The following is a 23604-nucleotide window of genomic DNA, read 5'->3' as shown; positions in this document are numbered from 1 at the left end:
GGCCTTCTTCCCAACAGCACACGCCTTTCCTCCCCATCAAGAGCAGAGGCTGTGGCTGAACAACACCCGAGTTCAGTGGCACTTCTGTGCGTGAGAGTGCCCTCACACACTGAATGGAGATGCAGGAATGGATGAATGATTCATTCACCCCTATTCATAAATTCAATAGATCTTTTACAACCACCCTCTCATGCAGGGAGCTCTGCTAGGTGCCAGAGGGAAATGGGTAAATATTGATTGGCTGCCTGATGGACTGTCCTGAGTAGCCTCCTGAGTATTCCGTGCTGTAGAGTGTAGACTCCGGAGCCGGGCTCTGCCCTGGCTCCAATCCCAGCTCTGCCACCCACTGGCTGAGTGATCAGAGGCAAGTTACTTCACCTCTCTATGCCTCTGCTTTCTGTATCTGTAAATTGGGCATAATAATAGTACCTACCAACCATATAAGGTTGTTCAGAGGATCCCTTGAGTCACGTAGGTATTTAGTAGAGCACAAGGTAAGGGCTCAGTATGTTAGCTATTCATACCATTTTTGTTTGTATTAGTATGAGTCTCTTCAGGACCTCGCAGCAGAGAGGCCCCCAACCCTGGTTTCCCCCTCAGAATCTGGCTGCCCTCACCTTACAACCGTGGTAACGAGGACCTAGAAAGCATTAGATGACCCTTCCATGAGACCCCCTAAATCCCTCCTGGAAAGTCAGTGCCGTGGGCGAGGCAGGGGTGGGAGCCCCCCACGCCCCTCTCCCGCAGCCTGAGGCCACACCTGGATCTCCAGCTGCTGCACCACCTGCATCTGCACGCGGCACTGGGCTGTGCTCCGGTCGTCCAGGGCGTGCTCTGTGTTGAGGTGTCTTCCGGGGGAGGAGGGGGTGGAGAAGAGAAAGTTGGCCCTGGTTCTCCTGCTGTCACCAACCTCCCCATCCCACCCTCTAATCCCGCCCACAGCCTGGAAAGCAGACAGACCAAGAGACACAAAGAAGGGAAAGAGATGGGGAAAAAAACAAAAACAAAAACGGGGCAACGGAGGAAGCCGCCTTCTCATCAGCCTCCTTTGATGTCTTTGCTAAAACCCCAGCTACAGAGAGATCTAACTGCAAATGAACTAATTAAGTAAACCTCTGACGAAGCGTGAAAACAATTTGTTTGACCCTGATGCTGCAAGGGTCTGGGAGACAGTGGAGTTAATCAGTCAGTGACAGAGCCTGGCACGGCTATGGCAGCTGGCCGCCTGCTGCCAGCCGCCTGTCCGCCAGGCCCGAAGGCCGTCACTAGGCCGTCGCTCTCCGGGGCTGGGGCTGGGGCTGAGGGAAGCCGGGGAGGGCGGTGGGGGAAGTCTTCTCCTTCTCCTCACACCCCCAACCTGCTGGGCTCAGCAGCCTGAGGTCGGGGTGGGGACGCTGCTGGCCTAGGAAATACAGACCGCAGACGGGGTAGGAGTGACCGGGGGAGTTGATGGGGGGCAGAGAAGGAACGAGGCCCCGCCCTGGGGTGAGGATGGCAGGACAGCTGGTGGCTGAAGGCACAAGAAGTGGCAAGCTAGGTGGCAGGCTGGGGGATGAGGAGCCCCGTTAGGGGAGGTAGGCTGGGGGGCAAAAGAGAGTGGGGCTGACACCTACTTGATAAACTGGCCCAGGTCTTCACACAGGGTCTCACAGCCTGGCCACTTGCACTCTCCGTGTCCGTAGAGGGGGTGGGAGCCGGGCGTCTCCTCGTGGGAGGAGCTGGGAGGGCAGTTGGGAGATGGTGGTCAGGGACGCTGAAGACCCCGGCAGCCCTGGGTCCCGCCCAGCCCCAGCTCCCCTACTGATGACGTTTCTGTCCCTAATACAGGTTCCCCGGAGGCCAGGCACAGTTGTGCGTGCCCCGGGAGAGGCAAACCTGCCAGTCCCTGAGCTCCACAACCCCACCCCAGGCTCTACCACAGGTGCCAGCCCTCAGGGTCAAGGCCAGTCCCCGAGAAGGTCTGCAGCACCTCCTCCCAGCCGGAGCCCCATACCCGTCTCTCCGAGGTGTGAGCACAGTGGGCTGTCCATTGGGCAGGGTGTGGTGGGAGAGGGGGGGTGAGACTTTGGGGGGGGCGGCGAACGAGGTAGCGGTGGTGGCCGTGCCGGTGAGGTCCAGCCCCTCCTGCTTGACGCTGTCCTCGGCGGGCTGCCCGGGGGCACCCTCACCCTTCCACAGCTGGGGCAGGTCCGTCGGGCACACGGCTGCGATGGGAAGGAGAGAGAGGGGAGGCTGGCCGGGCCCCAGGAACGCATGGGGCCCCCACCCCACTCCCGAGAGCAGGGGCTGGGGCTGTGGCTGGCTGAGGGGTGGGCACTCACCTTGTGGGAGGGTCTGGAGGGGCCCCGAGGCTTGGCTGGGCTGCAGGCTGACCAGCCCCTGTCTCTGCAGGTTGAGCAGGTGCTGCTGCTGCAGCTGTTGCATTTGCAAGAGCTGTTGCTGGAAGGCCAGCTGCTTGTTCCCCAGGGCCTGGTGGGGGGCCCGAGGGGGCGGGCAGAGAGGGGTGCCATCAGCCTCAGGCGTGCCATCTGGCCCCCACCCTGCGGCCACCCCCTCCCAGGGCCTGTCGGCCCCCGGAGCTGTCGTTGTGGTGTCCGCAGCTGCAGCCTCCCTGCTCCCGGCCCAGCTTCCATAGGGCTGCATGCCTCCTCGCAGGAAACACGCACGCACACACGCACGCACGCACGCACGCGCACAGACACACACGGCCAGACCCAGACACGCAGCACGACGCCCTCCCCGCTCTCGCCTCCCTCCTTCGGCTGCTTCGGCTGCCGCACCACAGCTGTGCTCGCCTGAGGTGGGGGGCGGGGGGCTCTCATCACAATGATGGATGAGCCTGTCAGACTCCAGGGGCCACTCCCGCCTGGCGGGCACCCTTCCCACATGCCCGGGGTGCCCCCCTTCCGCTCTGAGGAGGGGGCCTTCTCCCCTCCAGCTCCTCTCCTCTCCTCTCTTGCTTCTTAGATACAGAGAATCAAGGCGTCTGACGGGACTTTAAAAGATGAGCATGGACAGGTCATCAGGACCCAGGCTAGGGAACAGTCACATCGCTACTGCCCAGGTGCCCGCCGCCTGCCCACACTTGCTCACTCTGCATTAAGTGGCTCCCTCTCCCCTGCTCTGGCCCCGCTCCCCCCCGCCACCCCCAGATTCAGTACTTCACACAAGCACTGACGAGTCAGCCTGCCAGCAAGCCTTTTCTGAGCCCCAGGAGCCAAGCACGTCCCCAGCGCTCTGGAGGCAGGGATGGCTCGGCCCACCTGCCCTGGAGGTGGGGTAGTGGGCTGGCTATTCAGCCTAGAGACAATGCAGAGAAGGCAGCAAATATGAGACCTTTGAGGGGGAGGCTGAGGGCGGGAGGGAATGACTGGGCGTCAGCAGGGCAGCCTCCTGGGAAGAGGCAACTCGAACTTGGCTGTGGTTTGGCCAGCAGGAGGGAAGTGCGTGTCTGGGACATGGGGTGGGGGGCGCTGCAGGGCCTGGTATGGAAACTCAGAAGGCACTATGGCCCAGATGGGGCAGGGGGTGCAGGCTGGGGAGTTCTCTGGAGAGGCAGGGCAGGATGTTACAGGAAGCAACAGAAGTTGGGGCAGGGCTGAAGGGAGGGACCTGAAAGATTTTCAGGACCAGGCTAGAGGGCTGAGGTGCGGGGTCACTAACAGACAAGCAGGCAGACCATCCGACACTCACATACCCATCTAGGCGCATGTGCTCCGATAACACAGGGCTCAGCCCTTCTGCTCTCCTAATCCAACAACACAAGGTGAGGAGAGGAGGACTGAATGGGGTTGAGGGGAGGTGGTGGAAATGTGGGCCGCCACCCCCCCCATCCTGTCCCCCAGCCTTTCCTGGTTTTTCTACTGTCCCCACAAGGCCATTCTGTCCTGACCACTTTGGGACTCTCAGCCCCTGGCTAGGAGGGGGCTGGCGCTGCAGGTGAGGGGCGGGGGTCCTTTAAGGGGCATATCCGGCCCTGCCCCAGCCCCTTACCTCTTTGGGTTGCTGCTTCCCAGCCTGCTGTTGCGTGAGGAGTTGTAAGTGGAGCTGCTCTTGCTGCTTCTTGTAATATTCCTGCAGCTGGGGGTCGACAGCAGGGCGGGAGTGGGTTAGTGCAGGCGGGGGACTGCTGACCCCAAAGCAACAGCCAGCCCTCTCGTGACTGGGTTGCCGTGAAACAGATGGTCCAGCAGGGAGATGTCTGCTTCGAGAGAGAGGCTCTCCCAGAGCAGAGCCTGGACGGAGAGGGGACGGAGAGGGGAGAGGGGAGCCTCCCCGCACGGCGCCGAGCCCTCCCCCTCCCTTGGTGGGTGAGGATGAAGTGCCAGGATGTTCTTTGCCCTTCCCTGGAGTTACAGGTGGGGCGCTGTGAGGGCGTATGGGGGTGTATGGGAGTCTGCTGTGGGAGAGGCCTGACCTCTGACCCCTCCCCAGCTGTCCTGGAGGAATGCAGGTCAGTCCGCCCCGGAGCGGTCTCTCTGGTTTCTGCCACTGCTTTGGCCTTTGGTGATGTTGGTAGTAAACAGGGTGGGAGTGGGGAGGCCAGTGCCTGGAACACCTTGCCCTCCTCTCCCTGCCCTTCCGGCGGCCGGGGCCAGACTCACCTGCTGCAGCATGAGCGCCTGCTGCTGCTGGAGCAAGGCCTGCAGCTGTGGGGGCGACAGGATCTGCTGCATCTGCTGGGGGGTGAGCATCTGCGGCGACATCATGGCCACCGACACGGGCACCTGTGAGATTCGGCCCCGTCAGCCCCTCACCTCTGCCCCACCCCGGGGAGGGTCCGTACCCGAGCCCCTGCCCACAGCAGGGCAGAGCGGCTCCGGCTTCCGCAGTGAGCTGCCTGGGCTCACATTCTGGCTCTGCCACCTGCTAGCTGTGCGTCTCTGGACAGGTGACTCACCTCCCTTGTTCTTGGTTTTGTCTCTGAAATGGAAGTAGCGAGAGTGCCTGCCTCTTCAGGTCATCACGAGGGCTAATGAGTTAGTACTTAGAACAGAGCCTGCAGGCGGTTGGACATTATTGCAGGATGTGCTGTCTTTGGTGCAGGAAGATTAGACCCCAGCGACACCGGTTAGTAGAATCCACGCCTTGCAGGGTTTCTCCCCCAGTGATGGGGAGGGGCAGCACCTAGCCACTGCCGACTCCTGCTCAGTCTGTTCTGAGAACACGATCCACAAGGTGGGCCTGGCCAGGAGGGCAGCCTGCAGCCATGGGAAGGTTTCAAAATGTAGCCCACATGGCATGAGGACTGGACTTTGGCCCCTCTCACACGCGTGTCACATGCTCCAGCACACCTGTCTAGACGGCACACACAATGACCAGGAGCTGACGCCCAGGGAGCACCATGAGGGCCACCCACCCTGTGCGAGTGTGTACGCGTGATCACCTAACTAGGTCCAAGTGGGGCGGAAAGAACACCACGCAGAGACGCGGGGAGAGGCAGGCTGCTGCTCCTTGCTCTGCAATGAACTTGCCAAGTGACCTCCAGCCATTCACTGGCTGTCTCTGGGGCGTCAGTTTCCTCAACCATCAAACAGAGATGCCTCCTTCCAGCTGGAAACTTGCAGGATTCTCATAGTAGGGCAGCTTTCTGCCCCCTGCCCTGGGTGAGGCCTCTACAGGAGGCCCAGAGAATCTAGCTACAGGCAAAAGGTTCAGGGAAAAGCAGTATCGTCATTCTTTTCCCAGTTCCCAACTCCCCTGAAACCCCTGGCCTGTGCAGTCATAGCCTGGGTAGTCCAAGGTGCAGCACTGTCTTGATGCCCTGTTTTAGCAGGACAGGCGTCCTGACAGGGCAGTCAGCCACCCCCATCACTCTTCAAGCTCCACGCGCACAAGTCTCCAATCTCCCGTCTCACTCCCCAGCCCTAGCAGAGCTGGCACATGGCAGGCACTCACTAAGTGTGTGCTCCCCCGAGTTGAGTTACCTTCCTGGCAGATCAACCTTGGGGCAGGGAGGGAGGGGTGCTGCTGGGCCAGTCCAGGAGGAGTGTCTTGCAGAGACTTGTCCTGGTCAGGACAGCACAGGTTATGTCCCCAGCGGATTCCTGGGCCCTTTCGCCTTCCCCCAGCCCCACAGGCGGGGCAGAAGAGGAGGAGTCGGTTCCATTCAGGATCCCTGGCAGGGGCAAGGCTCAGCCTCAAGCCACCAGTGAGGGCATCCCCAGGCAGAGGAGCAATGGGGGGAAGTGCAGTGGCTCCAGGGACATCGGTAAGTCTCACTGCCCCCACCTCTTCTTGCCCCTCCCTTCACTAGTGGCTGAGCCCCAGCCCTGGGCTCCCCTCCTTTACTGCAGCCATCTCTGTGCAAACATCCCTGGAAGGGGCACCTAGCTTTTTAGCCACGGCCACACCGTGTGAATGAAGGCTCTGAGGGGCCTCTAACGAGGAGCCTTAAGCAGCAGGGTTGGGATTCATGCCCAGGTCTGTGTGCTCTGCAGTTCCCGCTGTTCCCACCTCCCGCACCGCCTGCCCCCACCCCGCCACCCAGAGCAGGTCTTGAGAAGGGTTAGGAGAGTGTGTGGAAATGGAACCATCCAGGGAGCTCAAGGGTTCGATGAGGCTAGAGATCCCAAAGGTCAACCTCTCTCTTTACAACTGTCTCCTGGGGAGGCTCGGGAAAGCCAGGCTGCAGGGCTGTTCCGGTCCCCACTCTCGGAGGGGCAGGCCACGGCACAGATCCAGCCCCCCCTTGCAGAGCCAGCCTGTATCCTTTGCTGGGTGCCCCGGAGGCAGCTGCATACCTGTCCTTTGACATGGGGGCCCCCAACGTGGTGGAGCTCACAGCCCTGGATTTCTGAGTCAGAAGACCCAGGTTCTTGTCCCTGACATTGACTATCCTTCGAAATCGCCAAGCCTCACTTTCTGCATCTGCTAACTGGGCTTTGGCACAGCTGCCCTCCCCGCTTCACAGGACTACTCAAGATGACGTTGTTGGCGGTTGATTACATGCCAGGTGTGCCAGGTGCTTGGCTAAGCCCTTTATGTGTATTTTCTCCCTGAATCCTCACAGCAGCCCTGGGAGGAGGGTACCATCATCGTCACCATATTAGAGGTGAGAGAACCGAGGCCTAGAGGGACAGTGGGGGAAGAAGTAAGTGAAAGTGATTTGTATGGCCATGAAATTCTACACAAATGTAAAGAAAATTACTTTTTAAAACATCTGGATTTTCCTTTTCCCTTCTTTGCCTCCCCTCCTCCAAGAGTGCACCTTAGGCGCGCCAGGGCCCCAACGTTCTGGCCCCAGGGGCATTACGTGGCAAGGGCCACTTTGGGCAAAAGCTCTGGGCCTCCCATGCTCATGGCTGTGAGAACTGAACTAGAGGAGATGGACAGGGCCCCCAGCCGAGGAGACTGAGCCTAGACACCCAGGAGGTCTTTCCAGGCACCAGGGGTGTGAGTCACTGCGAGTGGCCTGCAGGAAAGGATGTGGTATTTCCTTCCTTGGGGCTTTCCTACTTGGAGGCAGGGGAATGGAAGAGATGACCTTGGAAGGCCTCCCGGGCCCCTGCTCTTCCTGCCAGTTGGCTGAGCCGCAGGCTGGAGAGGCGGCTGCAGTAATCAGGATGGATTACCTTGTGTGTACTTGTCTTGAAGGTGGCCCAGCCGGGTCAAGAAAGGTCAGTGAGGTGGCAGCTGCCTGCTATCTCCTGAGCTGGCTGAGCCCATCCCTTCCCCTCACACCCCTTGGGGGTTCTGAGGACTGAGCTGGAGCTCCCCTGGTGTCCCCACTGTCCCCTCACCAGGCTGGGATGTGTCAGGATGGGCACCGTCAGCTAGTCACCCCAGCGAGGCCCGTGAGTCACCATCTGGAGGATGGCCAGGGCAGCTAAATGCTCCCTGGCAGTGTGAGCCCCGGGCAAAATGCCGACAGCTCCCTCCAGCCCCTCCCTCGGGAACCCTGCTCAGGCCTGGAGCCCTCCAACCACCATGTAAACCACAGTGGGGCAGACACTAGGTGATTTACAAAATCATCTCTTTTATCCTCACCATCCTAGGGGATAGATGCTGTTACTAGCCCCATTTTGCAGATGAGGCAACTCAGGCCCAGAGAGGTTAAGAAACTTGTCCAAAGTCACACAGCTGACAAAGGGCAGAGCCAGGATTTTAACCCAACAACTAGCTCCAGAACTCACACTTTCCTGCCTACACTGTGATGCTGCCACGTGCTTATTTAGCATAGTAGTGAACTGCAGTCCCCAGTACAGAGCCCTGGCCCGATGGTTCTCTGGGCCTGGGGAGATGGGGGTTCTTGGGGCCATGTCTGAACTTCTCCAGGAGCCTGGAGCCCCAACCCTGGATACCTTCCTTGCCTCTCATCCCCACCCTCAGGTTCACAATCTCCAAGGAAGTGGGGCTTCTGACTCTGCGGGGCCCAGGGCCTAGCAATAGCTTTTCTAAGAACTCAAGGCTGGTGGTGGGATAGGGGAGAGGATATGTCGTTGATCTGGAGCCTGAATCAAGTGGGTAATGCAGATCGATGGCAGCCTCTTTCCCAGTGGTCCCCAACTCAAGGCAGGATTGCCTGCCCACTCAGCTCACAGCCATGTTCACCACCCCTCTCTTAGGGCCAGCTTCACAAGAGTTTCTAAAACCATATTAGGTCTCCAGCTCCAGCCTGGGGATTGTCTGGTTTGTCCCTGGGCCTGGGCCCCAGGCAGGGAGAGCTCAATCACAGAAGGAAGCACAGGTATCTGGGAGTTTGGGCAGAAGGTTGGCTAGGGCAGGTCCCTTAGCTGTGCCCAGCCTTCGTCTCATCTTCTCAGCTCCCCTGCCATTTCTAGAAGTTCTTCTTGGTGTCTCACCACGATCTTTCTTGCTGCAGTTCCAGCCAGGACTGAGGACTACCTTCTGGTCACTTGCAAGGGAGTTTAACCTAAACTAAGCTCTGGCCTAGTCTTCCCACTCACCCAGGGACCCCGATCCCCATACTTAAGAGGCTGAGTTTGGGTCCTTGATTCTGGCACCAAATTGTATCCATCCCAACCCTCAGCCTCTAAATAAGCTTCCTCTATGTCAGGCACCATCCCTGCTCCTCCCAGCCCAGCATACATGGTAAGCAGTCTGCAAATGTTGTCAGTTTAGGAAGTACTGAGTAAGCGTTTGTTGAGTGACCCCTCTCGTTTCTTGGGGGTGGGGGTGATCTCCGAAGGAAGATTCCACAGCCTCCTTTCCTTTCTTAATTATTTCAGACCCTACCCTTCTTACCCTGCTGCAAAGTCCTTCTTGATGTCTGACCTCAGTCCCTCCAACCACCATCCAGCTCCCTCCCTCTTACTTGGGTCAGGAGACCCTCTCTGGGTTGGGGACCATTCCTATGGGTCCCCAGCCTACCCCTCCCTGTTCTTCGAAGGGGGTACTAGGCTGGGCCCAGGGTAGAAAATTCAGAACGGTAGCCGGAGGGCCACTTCAGACCCAGGGAGTACATGGAGGGCTCCCTAATTCAAAGAGACCCAGTCCTGACACTACAGGGGCATGAGAACCTACTACCTCATTCCAGTGTGAGAACTTGCTTCTTCCCGTTAGTGGCTATCCTATCCGAACTGTCCTCCCCTTCCCCGCCCAGGCCGCTACCCCTCTTTGCCCGACTCCTCCCCGCCGAGGGCTGTCTCATTAGGTTGGAGACTTTTTAAAAGAGGGTCACTGCTCAGGCCCACAACTGTCCTGTCCGGCACCTTCAACTTCTTGAAAGCACTTTCGGAACGTAAGCTTGTTTCACAGAAAAGCCAGGTATGCCCTCGGAGCCGCAGAGCACTGGAATCTGCCCCAAGACTAACCCAGTCCCGGGTCCTTCTCCGGCTACCCTGTACTCCCTCCCCACCCTGCTCCTCTCGTCCCCCCACTCCCTCAGCACCCCACCCTTCAGGCTTCAGCGCTTTGCGACTGGATTGTGCTCACCCTTCCTCCCTTAGATAAACTTCCTTCCAAAGCCCTGCTTAGTCCCCTCCCCAATTTGGAGCCACCACCCCTCCCCCTGCCCTCCCCCCACCAGGGGTGGGGAGAGCGAGGAAGCCCGGCTGCCGGTGTTGGGGGGGGGAGGCAGGGGGGAGGGGAGCGGGCTGCCCTCGGAGCTGTGACCCACCCCGACTCAGACGGCAATTCTCCCAAGTTCTTTGTGACACAAAAGGTAAACAGAAGGCCTGGCTTACCCCCGCCCCCAACACCATCTCCCCTCCCCTCCCCCAGCCAGCCAGATGGGCCGGCACGCTGCGGGGAAGGGAGAGGGGGACAAAAAGGGCAGATTGTGCAAAGGAAAACAAGAGACAGAGAGACATCAAGAGACAGGAAACATGGGGAGACAGAGAGAGTTGGTGGGTGAGAGAGGAGGAGGTGGGGGGAGGGTGTGGTGGCCTCAGCAAGTGAGAAAGCCTGGGAGGGGAGCAGAGAGGGACGGGCCCAGTGACCCAGAAGTGCCAGGGAGAGACCCTGAGGGCAGAGCCAGGGAAGAGGAGGCAGGCAGACAGGTACAGAGACAGAGGGCTCAGACAGACTCAAACTCTGAGCGACAGACTTGGTGGAGGAAGGGCTGGGAGGTCAGGTGCAGGTGAGAAGGTGGTGTTTCTTCACCAGCCCCTGCAGTGACTGCAATCCCCTCTGGAAAGCCGCCCCCTCTCTGGCACTGGGGATGGGGCCAGAGCAATTCTCCAGCCGGTCCTTCCCCTCCCTCGGTGCCAAGCCCACCCTCCGACCTGGCCCCAGCCCAGCCCAGTACAGCAGGGCATCCTCCTCACCTGCACGGCAGAGGCCGACTGCTTGCTGTCATTGTTCCCTGGGGAGCTCAGGCCCGAGGCCTGCTGCAGCAGGAACTGCCGGGCCACTTGGAGAGCCTGCAAGACAGGGGCGAATCAGTGCTCCCGGCTGCTCCAGCAGACGTGGGAGGGCAAGGGTCAGTGCAGGATCCTGGATTCAGGGAGCGTTTGGAGAGAATAAAGGGGAGGAGGTCAGGGTCATGTAGAAGGTCTTGGGGATGAGTGAGAGGGTCACGGGGTCCACCTGGGCTAGGGGATAAGGATAAAGGTAGGAGTCACTGAGAGAAGCTGCCAGGCTTTGGGGATCAGAACCTGTAGGGAGAAGCTGCCAGGCTTTGGGGATCAGATCCTGTAGGGACTCACTCTGGGACCTGGTGAGGTTTTGTTGGGACTCAATGGGGTCAGCAAATGGGTCAGTGGTCAAAACAAGGACCCAGGAGAAAGTACAGTGGTGGACTCAGGCAAAACAAGGACCCAGGAGGAAGTACAGTGGTGGACTCAGGCTATTAATAGTAGGTACAATTTGTCGAGCATCTACTATGTGTCAGGCACTTTACAGGCAAGATGTCATTTAATCCTCTCCTGGGAGGGTGTGAGGTAGGGATTATCAGTCCCATTTTGCAGATGAGGAAACTGAAGTTAAGTAATATGCCCAAGGTCACACAGCTAGGAAGCGTCAGAGCCAGGATTTGAGGCCAAGAAGCCTGGCTCCAAGGCCATCTGCCTTACTAGGTGGTCGGTCTGGGGGCTATGGGAGTAGCATTCACTTGGAGTCAGAGCACACAGTTGGGGGGATGAGGGTGGAGTCTCAGGGTCTCAGGGTCTGAGCGCTACGTTGGGGCAGGAGGGCTGGGAGCCGGGCCTTGTGGCACTGGGGGAATTGGATCAAGTCCTGAAGGGAGTGTGTGAACTATCAGTGAGTTACACTGACTGTAGTGGTCGGGGCTTGGAGGCCACGGTGGCTCAGACTGGACTCTGAGCCGGTGGGCTCATGAGAATGGGAGGTGCGTGGAGTCTCTGCAGGAGCAGCCTCTCCGGCCAGGCAGTGGGCCTAGGAGGTGGGCGGATGAGCAGTGAGACGCTGAGTAGGAGAGGTCAGGTAGGAGACAGAGGCCAGGAAGTTCTCTGTAAGGTCAGCCAAGCCCTCCATCCCCAGCCACTCCAGGTCAGTAGTGGGCTCAGAGGCAGGGGATGTGGGGACCTGTCTTGAATCCACATTTCAGGAGCACAAAATATACCCAGGTTCCTCAAAGATCTCCTTGGGGGCCAGAGCAGTTGTGTCCAGGCCTTTGACAGGGGGGCCTGGCATCAGGCAGACCTGGGTTTGAAGCCCAGTCGTGCCGCCTACCGGTAGTGTGATCTTGGGCAAGTTATCCCCCGTCTTTGTGTTCCAGTCTGCTCTGAAAAACTGGGCCACCACCTAACTCTGAAATACGTGCGGGTGGGGGTGGGGTGTTAAAGGACCAATGCTTGCCACTTGGTCAGCATTCGAGGAGCATTTGCTTCCTTCCTGGATCCTGAATCTCTCACCTCCTCCAGCCTCTCCCCAGCGCACCTATTAAATGCAACAGACCACCTGCGGCTTCCTCGAACATCTATCCACACACACACTTGTCTGTCCTCACGTGGACTTCCACTCTCCTACCCACCGCGAGCACCACCAAGGCAGACCTATAAGGTGGGACACGGATGCACTCATAGCCCCCCACCCTGCCACTCAGCAAACACTTAGGGGGCGCCCGCTGTACACCAAGCATATATACACACCCCCTTCGCAGCCCTTTCATTGAATAGCTGAGCCTCCCTGAGGCTTAAACCTAGTGTACCTTAGGACAGTACCTAAATACACCCTGGTGTATCTATGCGAGCGTGTCCCAGGGCAGACCTGGCGTCCAGATTGGCATGCCGCTCACCAGCGCCCCAGATCCTAGGCCTCTTCCACACCCCTCTTCCCCGGGACCTCACACTGGGAGGAGTGGCCCGGGGTTGCTTCTCTTCAAGATTCACATCAGAAAGTAGAAATCTGACCTGAGTCAAGGGCTCTGAGAGGCTGTGGGAGGAGGTGCAGGGTGAAGAGGGGAAGGAGGTGGCCAGCTGGTCATCCGGAAGGGGCCCTGCCTCTGGGTGCCTCGTTTTCAGGGACCCCGCCCCAGGTCTAATGACACGGCTGGACAGATGCTCTTTGTCCTCCAAAGGTAGAGATGGGGTAGAGGGGTCAGAGATCAGGGCGCAAAGTGGGTGAAGAGGATGGCTCAGAGGGGCTGGCAGCCCAGGTGACCCAGAGGGGATGGCCACAGGGGAGGGTTTTCCAGGGGAAGTTGGAGGGAGTCCTGAGCAGTCTCCTGGTGGGGGGAGTGGCCTGGGGGGCTGGATTCTCCCCCCACTGACTCACTTACTTGGTGGTCCCCTGGAGCACGAAATTACAAGATTTACAGGAAAAAAATGACAGGGCCTTGCAATCTCATTCCTGTGAGACCTCCCTGCGACAGGCCCCACCCCTCCTATCGCTCTGAGCCTTTCCTCCCCCGTTAGGCCAGGTGACAGGGGACCAGGTGAGACTCTAGGCCTGGCCAGGCTGTCACCTCCTCTGACCTCCCACCCTTCCCCCCACACTCCTTCCTTCCGTTTCCTACGTGCCAGGGACAGTGCTAGGTGCTGGGGATACAGAGAAACAGAACTTGGCCCTGCCCCAGGGCTCAGGGCCTGGTGCTGTGATGAGACGCCCATCACAGATTGAGGTGGAGATGGACACCAACACCAGGGCCCAGATGAGGTGGCAGCACTGACTGGAGGCTGGAAGGGCAGGCTCACCAAGTGGACAAGGAGGGCGAAGGGTGAAGGGCGTTCCAGGAGCAGCGACCCTCACACCACAGACGACTGAAATAGCCGGTGAGCCTGGGGACCTGGAAACCACTTGCAGGGACAGAAAATTGAGCTGTGTTGGAGGTAAGTAGCCAGAGAGGCTGGAGGCGCCCACGGGGTCTGCTCCTCTAGGCACTTCATTCATTCATCCTTCACTCATTCCTTCATTCACTTTCACGGCCACCCACCTCATACTGGCTTGGAGAAGATGGGGAGGTGGCAGTGGGCAGCACATGCTCATTTCATGGACTTTGCTTACAGCCCAGCCTTGACCCAACTAGGGACTTGGTACCACCTAAAAATCACCCTATAGGTGCCCAGGGGCGAGGGTGATGGGCAGACCCTGGGTTTGGGGCCCAATCTCCCCTCCCCAGATGGCCTGGACATGTCACTGACTGCTCAGTGCCCTGTAATGCTGCACCATCCCCCACCCCCATCTGGACCCCTAGCCAGGGATGGTGCTCTGGGAGGAGGGGCGGGGGAGGCCCTCTGGCCTAGGATGTCCTCCTCCAGGGCGGTCACCCAAGGGATCGGGTATGTCTAAGACTTTCTAAAGCCCCATCCGAGTCACAGTCGCCACTCTGGCACACCAGGCATGCGTCTGCACTGCCTGCCGTGGCTGGGGCCTGATACACGGGGTTCAGTTTCTCTTCCTCGTGGGCCAGATACAGCTTTGGGTAGGAAGAGGCATTGAGAATCCCACCAGGGAGAAGGCATGGGGGGGGCTCAGGGCAGAATGGGAAATTGGGAGTCATCTGGCCTTTTTCTTTTCTTTTTTTTTTTTTTTTTTTTTTTTTTTTTTTGCGGTACGCGGGCCTCTCACTGTTGTGGCCTCTCCCGTTGCGGAGCACAGGCTCCGGACGCGCAGGCCCAGCGGCCACGGCCCACGGGCCCAGCCGCTCCGCGGCACGCGGGACCCTCCCAGACCGGAGCACGAACCTGCGTCGTCCCCATCGGCAGGCGGACTCTCAACCACTGCGCCACCAGGGAAGCCCCCATTTGGCCTTTTAAACCTTATTTTCCTGCTCCCTCTACCCCTCAGACTGAAAACCAAATGCCCAGCTCTGTGGTTTGGGGAATGAAGCCTAATTTTCCTCTAAAGGAAGCAGTACTGGTCCATTCAGGCCCGGACCCTGGTCAAAGGGATCTGGATCCAAATCCTGGCTCCACCAAATACTGAGTCACCTTGGGTAAGTCACATCACTGCTCTGAGCCTCAGTTTCTTCCTGTGTAAGATGAGAATAACCCTGTAGTCAGCTCACAGGTTTGCTGTGAAGAATACATGTGACAGTGTACATGGAGTACTCGGCACAGTGCTGGCACTCAGTGGGTCCTGGACGGACATTAACTCTTGTGATTGTGATTATTGATCTTTCACCTTCCCAGGCAGCTCCTGATCATTTGTCCAGTGCCACCCAGAAGGACTTGTTAACCAAGCCCTTTTCCATCTACACCCACCCCCATTCCCCCTCAAGCCTAAGAGCTCAGTCTCGCTAATGAAGCTGAACTCTCCTCCCCCAACCGCCCATTCAGAAGTCATTAGCAGGAGCTTCACAATTAGGAACAAATGGCTTATAACGGATGGCATCCAGGGAGGGCAGCGGGGTTGGAGGGGAATGAAGCTGGTGCTTTGAGGGCAACAGCGAGCTGCTATGAAAAGAAAAACAAGTCTTGGGGCAGATGCATCTCTCATCTGTGGGATGAGACTACACCCTCATTTCTGTCTTGGAGAATTTGGGGGAGGACCAGCATCCTCTCTGTGGAGGCCAGGTGCAGGGTTGTTTACTGGTTCTTTCTCCAGGCTGGAGGATTCCAGGTCTGTGTCGGGGTCCCAGACTTACTCTGTGCGTTTGGGAGGGCGGGGACGTGGTGCTCAGGGAGACAAGCACGAAGGGCTGAACTTTGAGAACAGAGAAGCAGAGTCATGCAGGTCACAGACCTGGTGAGCTGGAGTGTTAGAGGGTATCTAGTCTAGTGTTTTCCCAATTGCTGGTAATGAGCTAATGGTGGGTCATATAATATCAATTTAGAAGGTCAAAAAAATAGGAAAAAAATACACACACACGAAAACATCAGAGTTACTAGGTAAGCATAAGCAGTTTCGTGAAACTCTTGTGTGCTGCCACTCCAAACAAAAGGCATTTCTTACGGCAAGATCTCCAGCAAAAAGGTTTGTGAAACACTTATCTACTAGTTCACTTTACCGATAAGGAACCGAGATCCGAAGAGGGGCAGTGAAGCGCCCAAAGTCACACAGCGGCAGAAGCAGAGCCTGAGTCCCCCTGGGCCTGACACGGGGCTCTGCACAGGGATGAGGAGCCAGGAGCTGGGCAGACAGGATGGAGGAACCCCCCCACCCCAGCAAACTCAGGTCTAATCCCGATGGTGGTAAAGAGCAGCCAAAGTAAACAAAACCCAAACTTCTTTTGTCTGCATCTAGCTAATTTTGGCAAAATTGGGATCTCAATTGTCTTGATAATTTCAACTGGGAGCTGGCTCGATTTAGGGGAAGGGGCCCTAGAAGGGTGTTTGGTGGGCCGGCCCACCCCAAACCTGAAAAGCCCTCCCAGGAAGGCCCATCAGCTGCCCCCCACCCCCCCGGAATATGACTTTTGATTCATTTATCTATAATTCAGCGAGTATTTGTGAAGCCCCACAGGGCACTCACACTGTCCTAGACACTGGGGACATGGCGTATTTGCTTTAATGGAGCTCACATTCTAATGGGATGAGACAGACCCTACAACAAAGCGAAGCGAGCTGTGAGATGGTGGCCAGCGTTACGCAGGGGACGGCTGGCTGGTTACTTAGATTGTGTGGCCAGGGAAGGCCTCTCCAAGGACGCATTTAGGATGAGGGGGCTACTCTTTCAGGGGAGGGTATTCACCGGTTGGAAGGAGCTGGGGCTCTTGGTGCAAGAGCCCGGAGGTGGGCATATAAGGTTGGAGCATTATGAACCAAAAAGGCCAGTGTGGGCAAGCTGAGTGGCCTGAGAAGAAGTCCCAGGGGTGAGCAGCAGCCACATCACTGGGACGATGGCTTTTTATTGCCTTCTACGCTCAAGGAAAAATTGCTGGAGGATTTTAAGCAGGAATTGATACAATCTCTGAGAGGAGATACCTAACCCACTGCTAGTTAACAGTAGATACCTAATAAGTATTTGTTGACTTGAGTTCAACGGGAAACGTCTCTCCATCTACCCCTTGAAATACAAGTCCTCTGGGACCAGAGTGTGGAGGGAAGGGGTGCAGGGAGAAGGGTCAGGGGTCAGGGGCCCCCACCACTAAGGGTGCTGACCTGGGGAGACCCAGGTTCTCCACCAGCCAGGCTTTATCCTCCAGCAAAGAGACATAAAAATGAAATTACACAGAGAAGGGGGGCAAGGAGGATGGGGGAGAGGAGACCATAAAACCCCCGAAGTGATTCTACACCTTTTTCCCTTGGAAAAAAAAAAAAAGCTTTTTGGAAAAGGCTGTAAATTTTTTTTACACCAACCTCGTAAAAATGACATCGGCGCATTCTCAAATTAGAACCATTAAAATGAAAACCAGCAATGCGCAGATACAGACAGGCCCACGTGGGTGGGAGATGCACACACCGGTTTTAGGACCCCTTCACCGCCAAGGGAGCGTCTTGAGAATGCCTCCTCTCCACAGAACAGAATTAACCAATGAACCCAACAGTGCCCAAAAGGGCAAGGCCCTCCCCAGAGGCTCCTTCCTTCCCTCCCTTCGTGCCCCCAACAGGGAGCAGCCCCAGGCCCATCCAGCCCCTCTGGGCCCAAACCGGCTCCACCAGAAAGGTCCCAGCAGTGGCATCTGGGAAGGAGCTGAAATAGCGTGGGGCAGTCGCGGGATGGTGGCGCTTCCCCTCAGAGAGACTCCTCCCAGACGCCTCCTGGTAACTGGAGTTCTCCAGAAGGGGGTCTATTCCCAGGCCTGGGTTCAGCGCCACCCTCACGCTAGCCATTCCGCAGGGGCTATAAGTGTGGGGTTTAGAGTGGGGACTGTGGGGGGCGTGCAGTTCCCTCCCCACTGACTCCCACCGGGGCTCCTCAGAATGAAGGGGCTCCAGTAGGAGAAAACCTAGCTCACCCGCTGGGCAGAGGCCCTGGGATGCGGCCCGTCCCGCTTCAATCGTTCACCCTCAGAAGCGGAAACACTCACCCCCTTTCCCCAGTTCTTCCCGGTCCCCAAACTCCTATCAGTAAGGACAAGAACTCTGGTAATAAAAAGGGGGTGAGAGGGGGAAAAAAGAGGGGGTGTCAGAATTCCACAGCAGAAGGGAAACCTGGGAGCACAGTGGACTTGCTCTTCCCTAGTCCCAAGGAAGCAGGGGCCTGAGCATCCCTTTCCCAGGCCCCGGGCCCTCTCCTTGACCTTTCTCTCCCCTCTTAGGGAAACTTCCTTTTTTTGCTGGACTAGGGGGCAGAAACACAAAACAGGGTGGCCTTTGGTTTAGTAACCCAGGAAAGGTAAGAGAAGGGGGGTTAGGTCCTCTCCCCTGAGGCATCCTCTCAGGACCCTGCCTGTCACCTTACTACCCGGGCCCACCTCTCACCTGCTCTCTGTTCCCAAGCGGGAGGGAGCGGTCGGTCGTTTCTAACACTACCCCACAGCTGTCCCGGGTCAGGGACCTCACCCACGGGAACTTTCTAGGTCTCGCCTCTGAGGAGTTCGGGTCTCAGCTCTCCCTCCAGGCCCCCAAGCACTTCCTGGGAAGGGGCTCATTCTACAGAAAGAAAAGGGGAGTTTGGAGGGTGCAGGAGTAGAGATGAAGGAGCAGAATCTGGGGCAGGAGGGTGGGAGTCCCAGAGACTGAAGAAATGTGCCCCAGACCTGAAGACAAAACGCAACTGTTGACAGCGTGTGTGAGGTGTCTGCACTAATTCACCTCTGAAGACTCCCCTTTCCACCCCATCCCCCTAGAGGAGAGCCAGATGGGGGAGGAGAACAAAAATCTCTTCCATTCTTCTTTCCCCAGCTCCCTGACACTCCCCTCGCTCCATCTCTATGGAGGGGGGTGAGTTAAAAGCCCATGAATGTGCAGAGCCCCCAAACCATTTTGAATCTCCTCACAGGATGTGAACAGGGTGGGATTTGGCCCCAGTTGCCAAGGCAACTGCGGTGGGAGTTCCCAGACGCTAGGCAACCCTCCTGTGACCCCCGCTGACCTGTCACCCCCGCAACCAGAGGACAATAGGAGTGCAGGCTCCGGAGGCCCAGGACGCCTTTCAGCTCAGCCGCAGAGCCAGCAGCCCTGCCCGCCCCCACTGTCTGGCCCAGTCCTCCTGGCCCCAAGTCCAGCGAGCATCCAGCCTGGTCCCCAAAACCTCCCCAGGCCCTCCACCTCACCTCCCCAGAGCTGGCACACACTTCTCCCAGCCCTGGCTGCCCCCCATCAGGGATATTTGTGGAGTCTCTGGGGAAAGCCCTACGCACTGGGAACATTTTCATACAGGTGAAATTAAATTAGGAGAAAATGCAGGGGCGACCTTCAAAGAAAAAAGCCATCCTAGAGGGGAAATATGAGGCCGGGGGCCACTGAGGAAGGAGACTTAGTCTTGGTGAAGGAAGGGAGGGGGTTGACGGGCAGCTGGCACGCCTGTTCGGTTCAAGGCATTCTCTAACAGCAGCTGGGGATCACCAACTCCACGGGCCAGCAGGGTGCCAGGTGCAAAATAAGGTTCGATGCATGTTTGCTGAGTGAATGCACGCTCCAGGGCCCACAGCACTCTCCTCTCCATGCTTCCTTCTCAGGGGTGAGTCTCCAGGAGACTGGAGACCAGATGAAAGCCCCAAGGACAGAGTGGAGGTGGTGTGGCTCTGTCACTCACCAAAAAGAGGGCTGGGAGGAGGGAGGGGGAAGCTGGGGCCTTGACTGCTGAAATGGGGCAGCCAGAGGGGGACCCTCTCTCCGGTCAGACAGAGCCTGGCAGCTGAGCCCTGTCCCCCCTACCCCGCCTCTGTTTAAACAAGCTCCCGGCCTGCTGTTGCATGGAAACAGGCGCCTGCCCTTGTTCCAAAGTGACGTGGCTGCCCTCTTCAGCACTGTTTGTTTCAGCCTAAAGTCCTGTCACCAGCCTGACTTCTGACTCGCCCTGTTTATCTCTCTCTCCTTTGTCAACTCATTACTCCCAAAGGCCAAGACTGCATTTCCAGGGCTTGTTTGTCCAGAGCAGAGGGGCAGGGACCAACAGACCCACCGACAGACAGACAAAGAGGAGCCACGGAGGCACGAGGAGGAGGGACCAGGGCACTGCCCGCAGACCCACTCACACCCTCTGCCTCTGGAGTGGCCACTTAGAGCCGGCAGCCATTGCTGCTTTTGTTGGTTTGTTTTAAGAGCGCTTTTAGATTGGGAGTGGAGTGCTCTCACTCACTCACCAGCAGTGGTTAATTTAGCACCTACTAGGCGCCAGGCCTTGCTGCCTCCATCTCCCTCAGGGGACTGTGAGTGTGGTGGGAGCTGAGCCCAGCACTAGGAACCGGGAGACCTGAGATCTAGCCTTTCCCGTGTCACCTGGACAAGTCAGTGCTACCTCTGCTGTCCCCTCATTGTGATATGGGAATTATAACACCCATCTCCCCAGGATGGTGAAGCAATTAAAGACCCAAAGCACCAAACAGAGGCAGGGTGTGTGTTTGTCCTCGAAGGACTTCCTGGTGGGGGTCGAGGAGGAGGGGGCACTCGCTGGGCCACGGCCCTCTTTCCTACATTCGCTCTACCCCACAAACAGTCAGAGACACTTGCTGGGGGGACCAGAAAGTGTTACCCTCAAGCTCCCCCCAAAGCCTCGCTCATATATTGGAGGGAGAAGGACAGCCCACAGACTGTTTCTTTTTAATTGAAAATTTTGTAATTTTAATTTTGCAGGGTTCTTTTCATAGTTTGGAGCCAAGAAAACCTTTTTTAAGTCTCAAATATTTTCCTTGGCCCCAGGCACTACGCCCATAGTGAGCCCAAATGGATAAAACAGCCCTCCCTCCGCCCGCCTCCAAATCTCCACCCCAGTTTATTTGTGAAACAGATATAGGATTTTCCAGGACTTTGGGATATTCACCAAAACAAACAGGGATAACTGGAACGTGGAATATAGATGGTAAAACATGGCCTGAGCGCAACGCAGAACAGAGAAACCTGATCGGTACAGACAGTTCTGTCTCTCCCCACCCCACACCTCTCCCCACTTATCCTGATATCTGTGTTCAGTCTTCTCTTTATATAATTTTTTTAAAGAAACTTTCCAGTTTCAGTATTCCTCCCAGCCCTCCCTCGACATCCAAAATTTTTCATAGCTCTGTCTGCACAGAGGTGCAGGAGGGGAAGAGTTTTCACCCATACAAAATGGGTGGCCTTGGAGATTTCTGGTGGGGTGTGTTCTGTTATTATTTTGATGAAGGGCAGGGTTCTGCCCTTTGACCTTCTGTCCCCCGTAGATGGTACAGATTCTGTGGGTCTCTTCCCCAGAGAATCTGCTTAGGAGGGCTTGGGAGATACCAGCAAACTCCCAGGGACCATCTCCCTGGAGAAAGGAGACAGGCCCTTTATTGCTCAAGTTTCCACTGTTTGCAAGAGAAAGGAATTTTTTAAAGTCCTCAATTCTGTTCACATCTGTACTGACCAGGGAATTTACACCCAAACTGCGTATGATCCTAACAACCCGTGTACTTTAGGTGCCAAGAGGTAAGGGAAGCCCAGGACTGGCCAAGGTTGACTGCTGGGAAGGGGCAGGCTGGGACTTAACCTGGGTTTGTTCAGTTCCTGCATCAGTGCTGGCTGACCAGCTCAGTGCAGAGCGCGGGGCCGGGCTTCTGACGGTGCTGCTTCCAGTTTGACCTCTAGCTTCAAGAAGTGTGGTGGGGGGCTTCCCTGGTGGCGCAGTGGTTGAGAGTCCGCCTGCCGATGCAGGGGACACGGGTTCGTGCCCCGGTCCGGGAAGATTCCACATGCCGCGGAGCGGCTGGGCCCGTGAGCCATGGCCGCTGAGCCTGCGCGTCTGGGCCTGTGCTCCGCAACGGGAGAGGCCACAACAGTGAGAGGCCCGCGTACCGCAAAAAAAAAATAAATTTTTCTTGACTATTCTTTTTTTTTTAAATTTATTTATTTTTGGCTGCGTTGGGTCTTCGTCGCTGCGTGGGCAATGGGAGGCCCGCGTACAAAAAAAAAAAAAAAAAAAAAAAGAAGTGTGGTGGGAAAGGGCCCCTTAGGGGCTATGGAGTCGGGGGAGGAGCCCCAGGGCAAACCTGGGAGAGAGCATGAGGGCGATGTGGGTACATACATCTGTGTGCACGAGGAAGGGGTGGGGTATGGGCAGGGAGGAACATGCAGTACCCGAATTTTCCACATTCCCAGCAGAGCCCCCAAGGGGCAATGCCACAAGCAGTGATTCGAGGAGCAAAGTCAAATAAGAGAAGGAGCATCCCAAGGCCGGGGCTGGCTGGGCCGGTTCTCCTGAACTTGTCAAGCACGATTCTCCCTTTTTCCCCGGGTGGGGCCGGGACCTGGGGCCCCTGCTCTGTCATAACCCAGCTAGGTAGGCTTCCCCACCCCCTAAGGCCTCTCGATCCTCAGAGGCTGGTCTTGGACTCCTGAACTCTGCAGTTTAGGGTGGGAATGATGAAGGGGAAGAGGGCAGGGGACACAGACAGGGCTTCCAGTCTGAGCACTAAAAATGGAGGCCTACCTCTGCCTATGCTCTTGACCTTTTCCCAGCTGCCTTGACCCTTGGTGCCTGGAAGTTTAATCTCACAGCTAGCTTGCATCAGGGGCTCAGGCAGAGATGGAGGTGGGGAACATTTTATAATACAAATAAAACGAAGATACCACTGTGGGCACAGCCCCCCTCCCCCAAAGAGCACACACTTAGAGCAGGGTCTCCCTCCCCCAACCCTGTTTGTTAACTTAGCGGGAGTGCGGGAGGAGAGCCCAGGCGCCCACCCACCCAAGACGCACACCCTCAAGCCTGCTGCCCAGGCGTCTGTCTGCCCTTGTGGACATTTCTGAGGCTGTTCTAAGGTTCATGATCTCAGGGAGCCCAGCCCCACTTCTCTTTCTGGGAGGGCTGCTCTCCCCCTGCCTTAGTGACCACTCGAATGGGAGCGCACAGAGGGGGTCCCTGCAGGCTGGACCTTCTCAAGAATGTTAAAGTGAGGCTGCGTGGCAGGGAGCGGTGGCCCCCAGGTGGCCAGGGCGTGGCAGGAAGAGGCCTGGCGCCCCTCTCCCCTCTCCTGGGTTGCTGGGGAGAGGCGCCAGCTCCTACCTGTTGCTGCTGGAAGTGGAGCAGCTCCGCAGGGCTCATCTCGCCGTTGCTGTCTGCGCCCGCGGCCGCATCCCTGCCTGCGCTGCCTCCGGCGGGGCCCGCAGTCCCGACCCCGCCGCCGCCGCTGCCGCCGCCATCGGCCTGCCCGGAGAGGCTACCCACGCCGTTCTGACCAGACGGAGCCGACCTGATTGTCTCCGAGGCGGATTCCACCATCATGTCGCTCTAGCGGGACCTGGAGGGGGAGGAGAGACACGGGGGAGGGGCTGAGGCTGGACAGGCAGGGCGGGTTCCACCCGGGGAAGCAGGCGATGCCCCTCAACACCCCATCCCCAAATGACACAACCCCCACCAAGTCCTGGGGCGGCTTCTCCCTCTCAGCTTCCTGGAGGCTGATCCTGGGACCCCTGTTGTGGTGCAGGCCCTCCCTCCTAAGGTCACCCTCCGCCCCAGGCAAGGGCAGCTCCAGACTGAAGCGGAGGCCGACGCCTTGCCCCCCCCTCCCCCACATTTCCTCGAGGAGGCGCTACCCCCCCAACCCCCCCACACACCCAAACCGGTTCAGGCCTCTCCCTCCAGGTTAGTGTGTAGGGCAGAGCGAGGAGGGGCGAGGGTCCTGCAAGGACTTGAAAGCAGGTGAACTAGTGCCGGGAACCACCATATTGCCCCCCGCAGACCCGCCCCCGCCCACACGCACCTGTAATGGCCTTTGTGTTTGTTCCCCCGCTAGAT

The 23604-nt window shown here is 57.7% G+C and overlaps 1 protein-coding gene across 1 annotated transcript in view; it reads right to left on the bottom strand.

The window, feature by feature from the left end:
- FOXP4 (forkhead box P4) overlaps positions 1-23604 on the bottom strand; it is a 57044-nt gene that overhangs the window by 14381 nt on the left and 19059 nt on the right. The window contains exons 2-9 of the mRNA XM_055079642.1: positions 22873-23107; positions 10731-10826; positions 4605-4727; positions 3994-4080; positions 2322-2469; positions 1994-2204; positions 1614-1718; positions 761-848 (exon numbers count right to left, since the gene is read on the bottom strand). Of these exons, the coding sequence (XP_054935617.1) occupies positions 761-848; positions 1614-1718; positions 1994-2204; positions 2322-2469; positions 3994-4080; positions 4605-4727; positions 10731-10826; positions 22873-23091 (1077 nt within the window). The 5' untranslated portion in view covers positions 23092-23107. The remainder of the gene's footprint in view (positions 1-760; positions 849-1613; positions 1719-1993; positions 2205-2321; positions 2470-3993; positions 4081-4604; positions 4728-10730; positions 10827-22872; positions 23108-23604) is intronic.

The sequence above is a fragment of the Physeter macrocephalus genome, chromosome 18, assembly GCF_002837175.3.
Source record: "Physeter macrocephalus isolate SW-GA chromosome 18, ASM283717v5, whole genome shotgun sequence".
In the NCBI taxonomy this organism is placed as follows: Eukaryota; Metazoa; Chordata; class Mammalia; order Artiodactyla; family Physeteridae; genus Physeter; species Physeter macrocephalus.
This window is presented reverse-complemented; position numbering and strand designations above follow the sequence as displayed.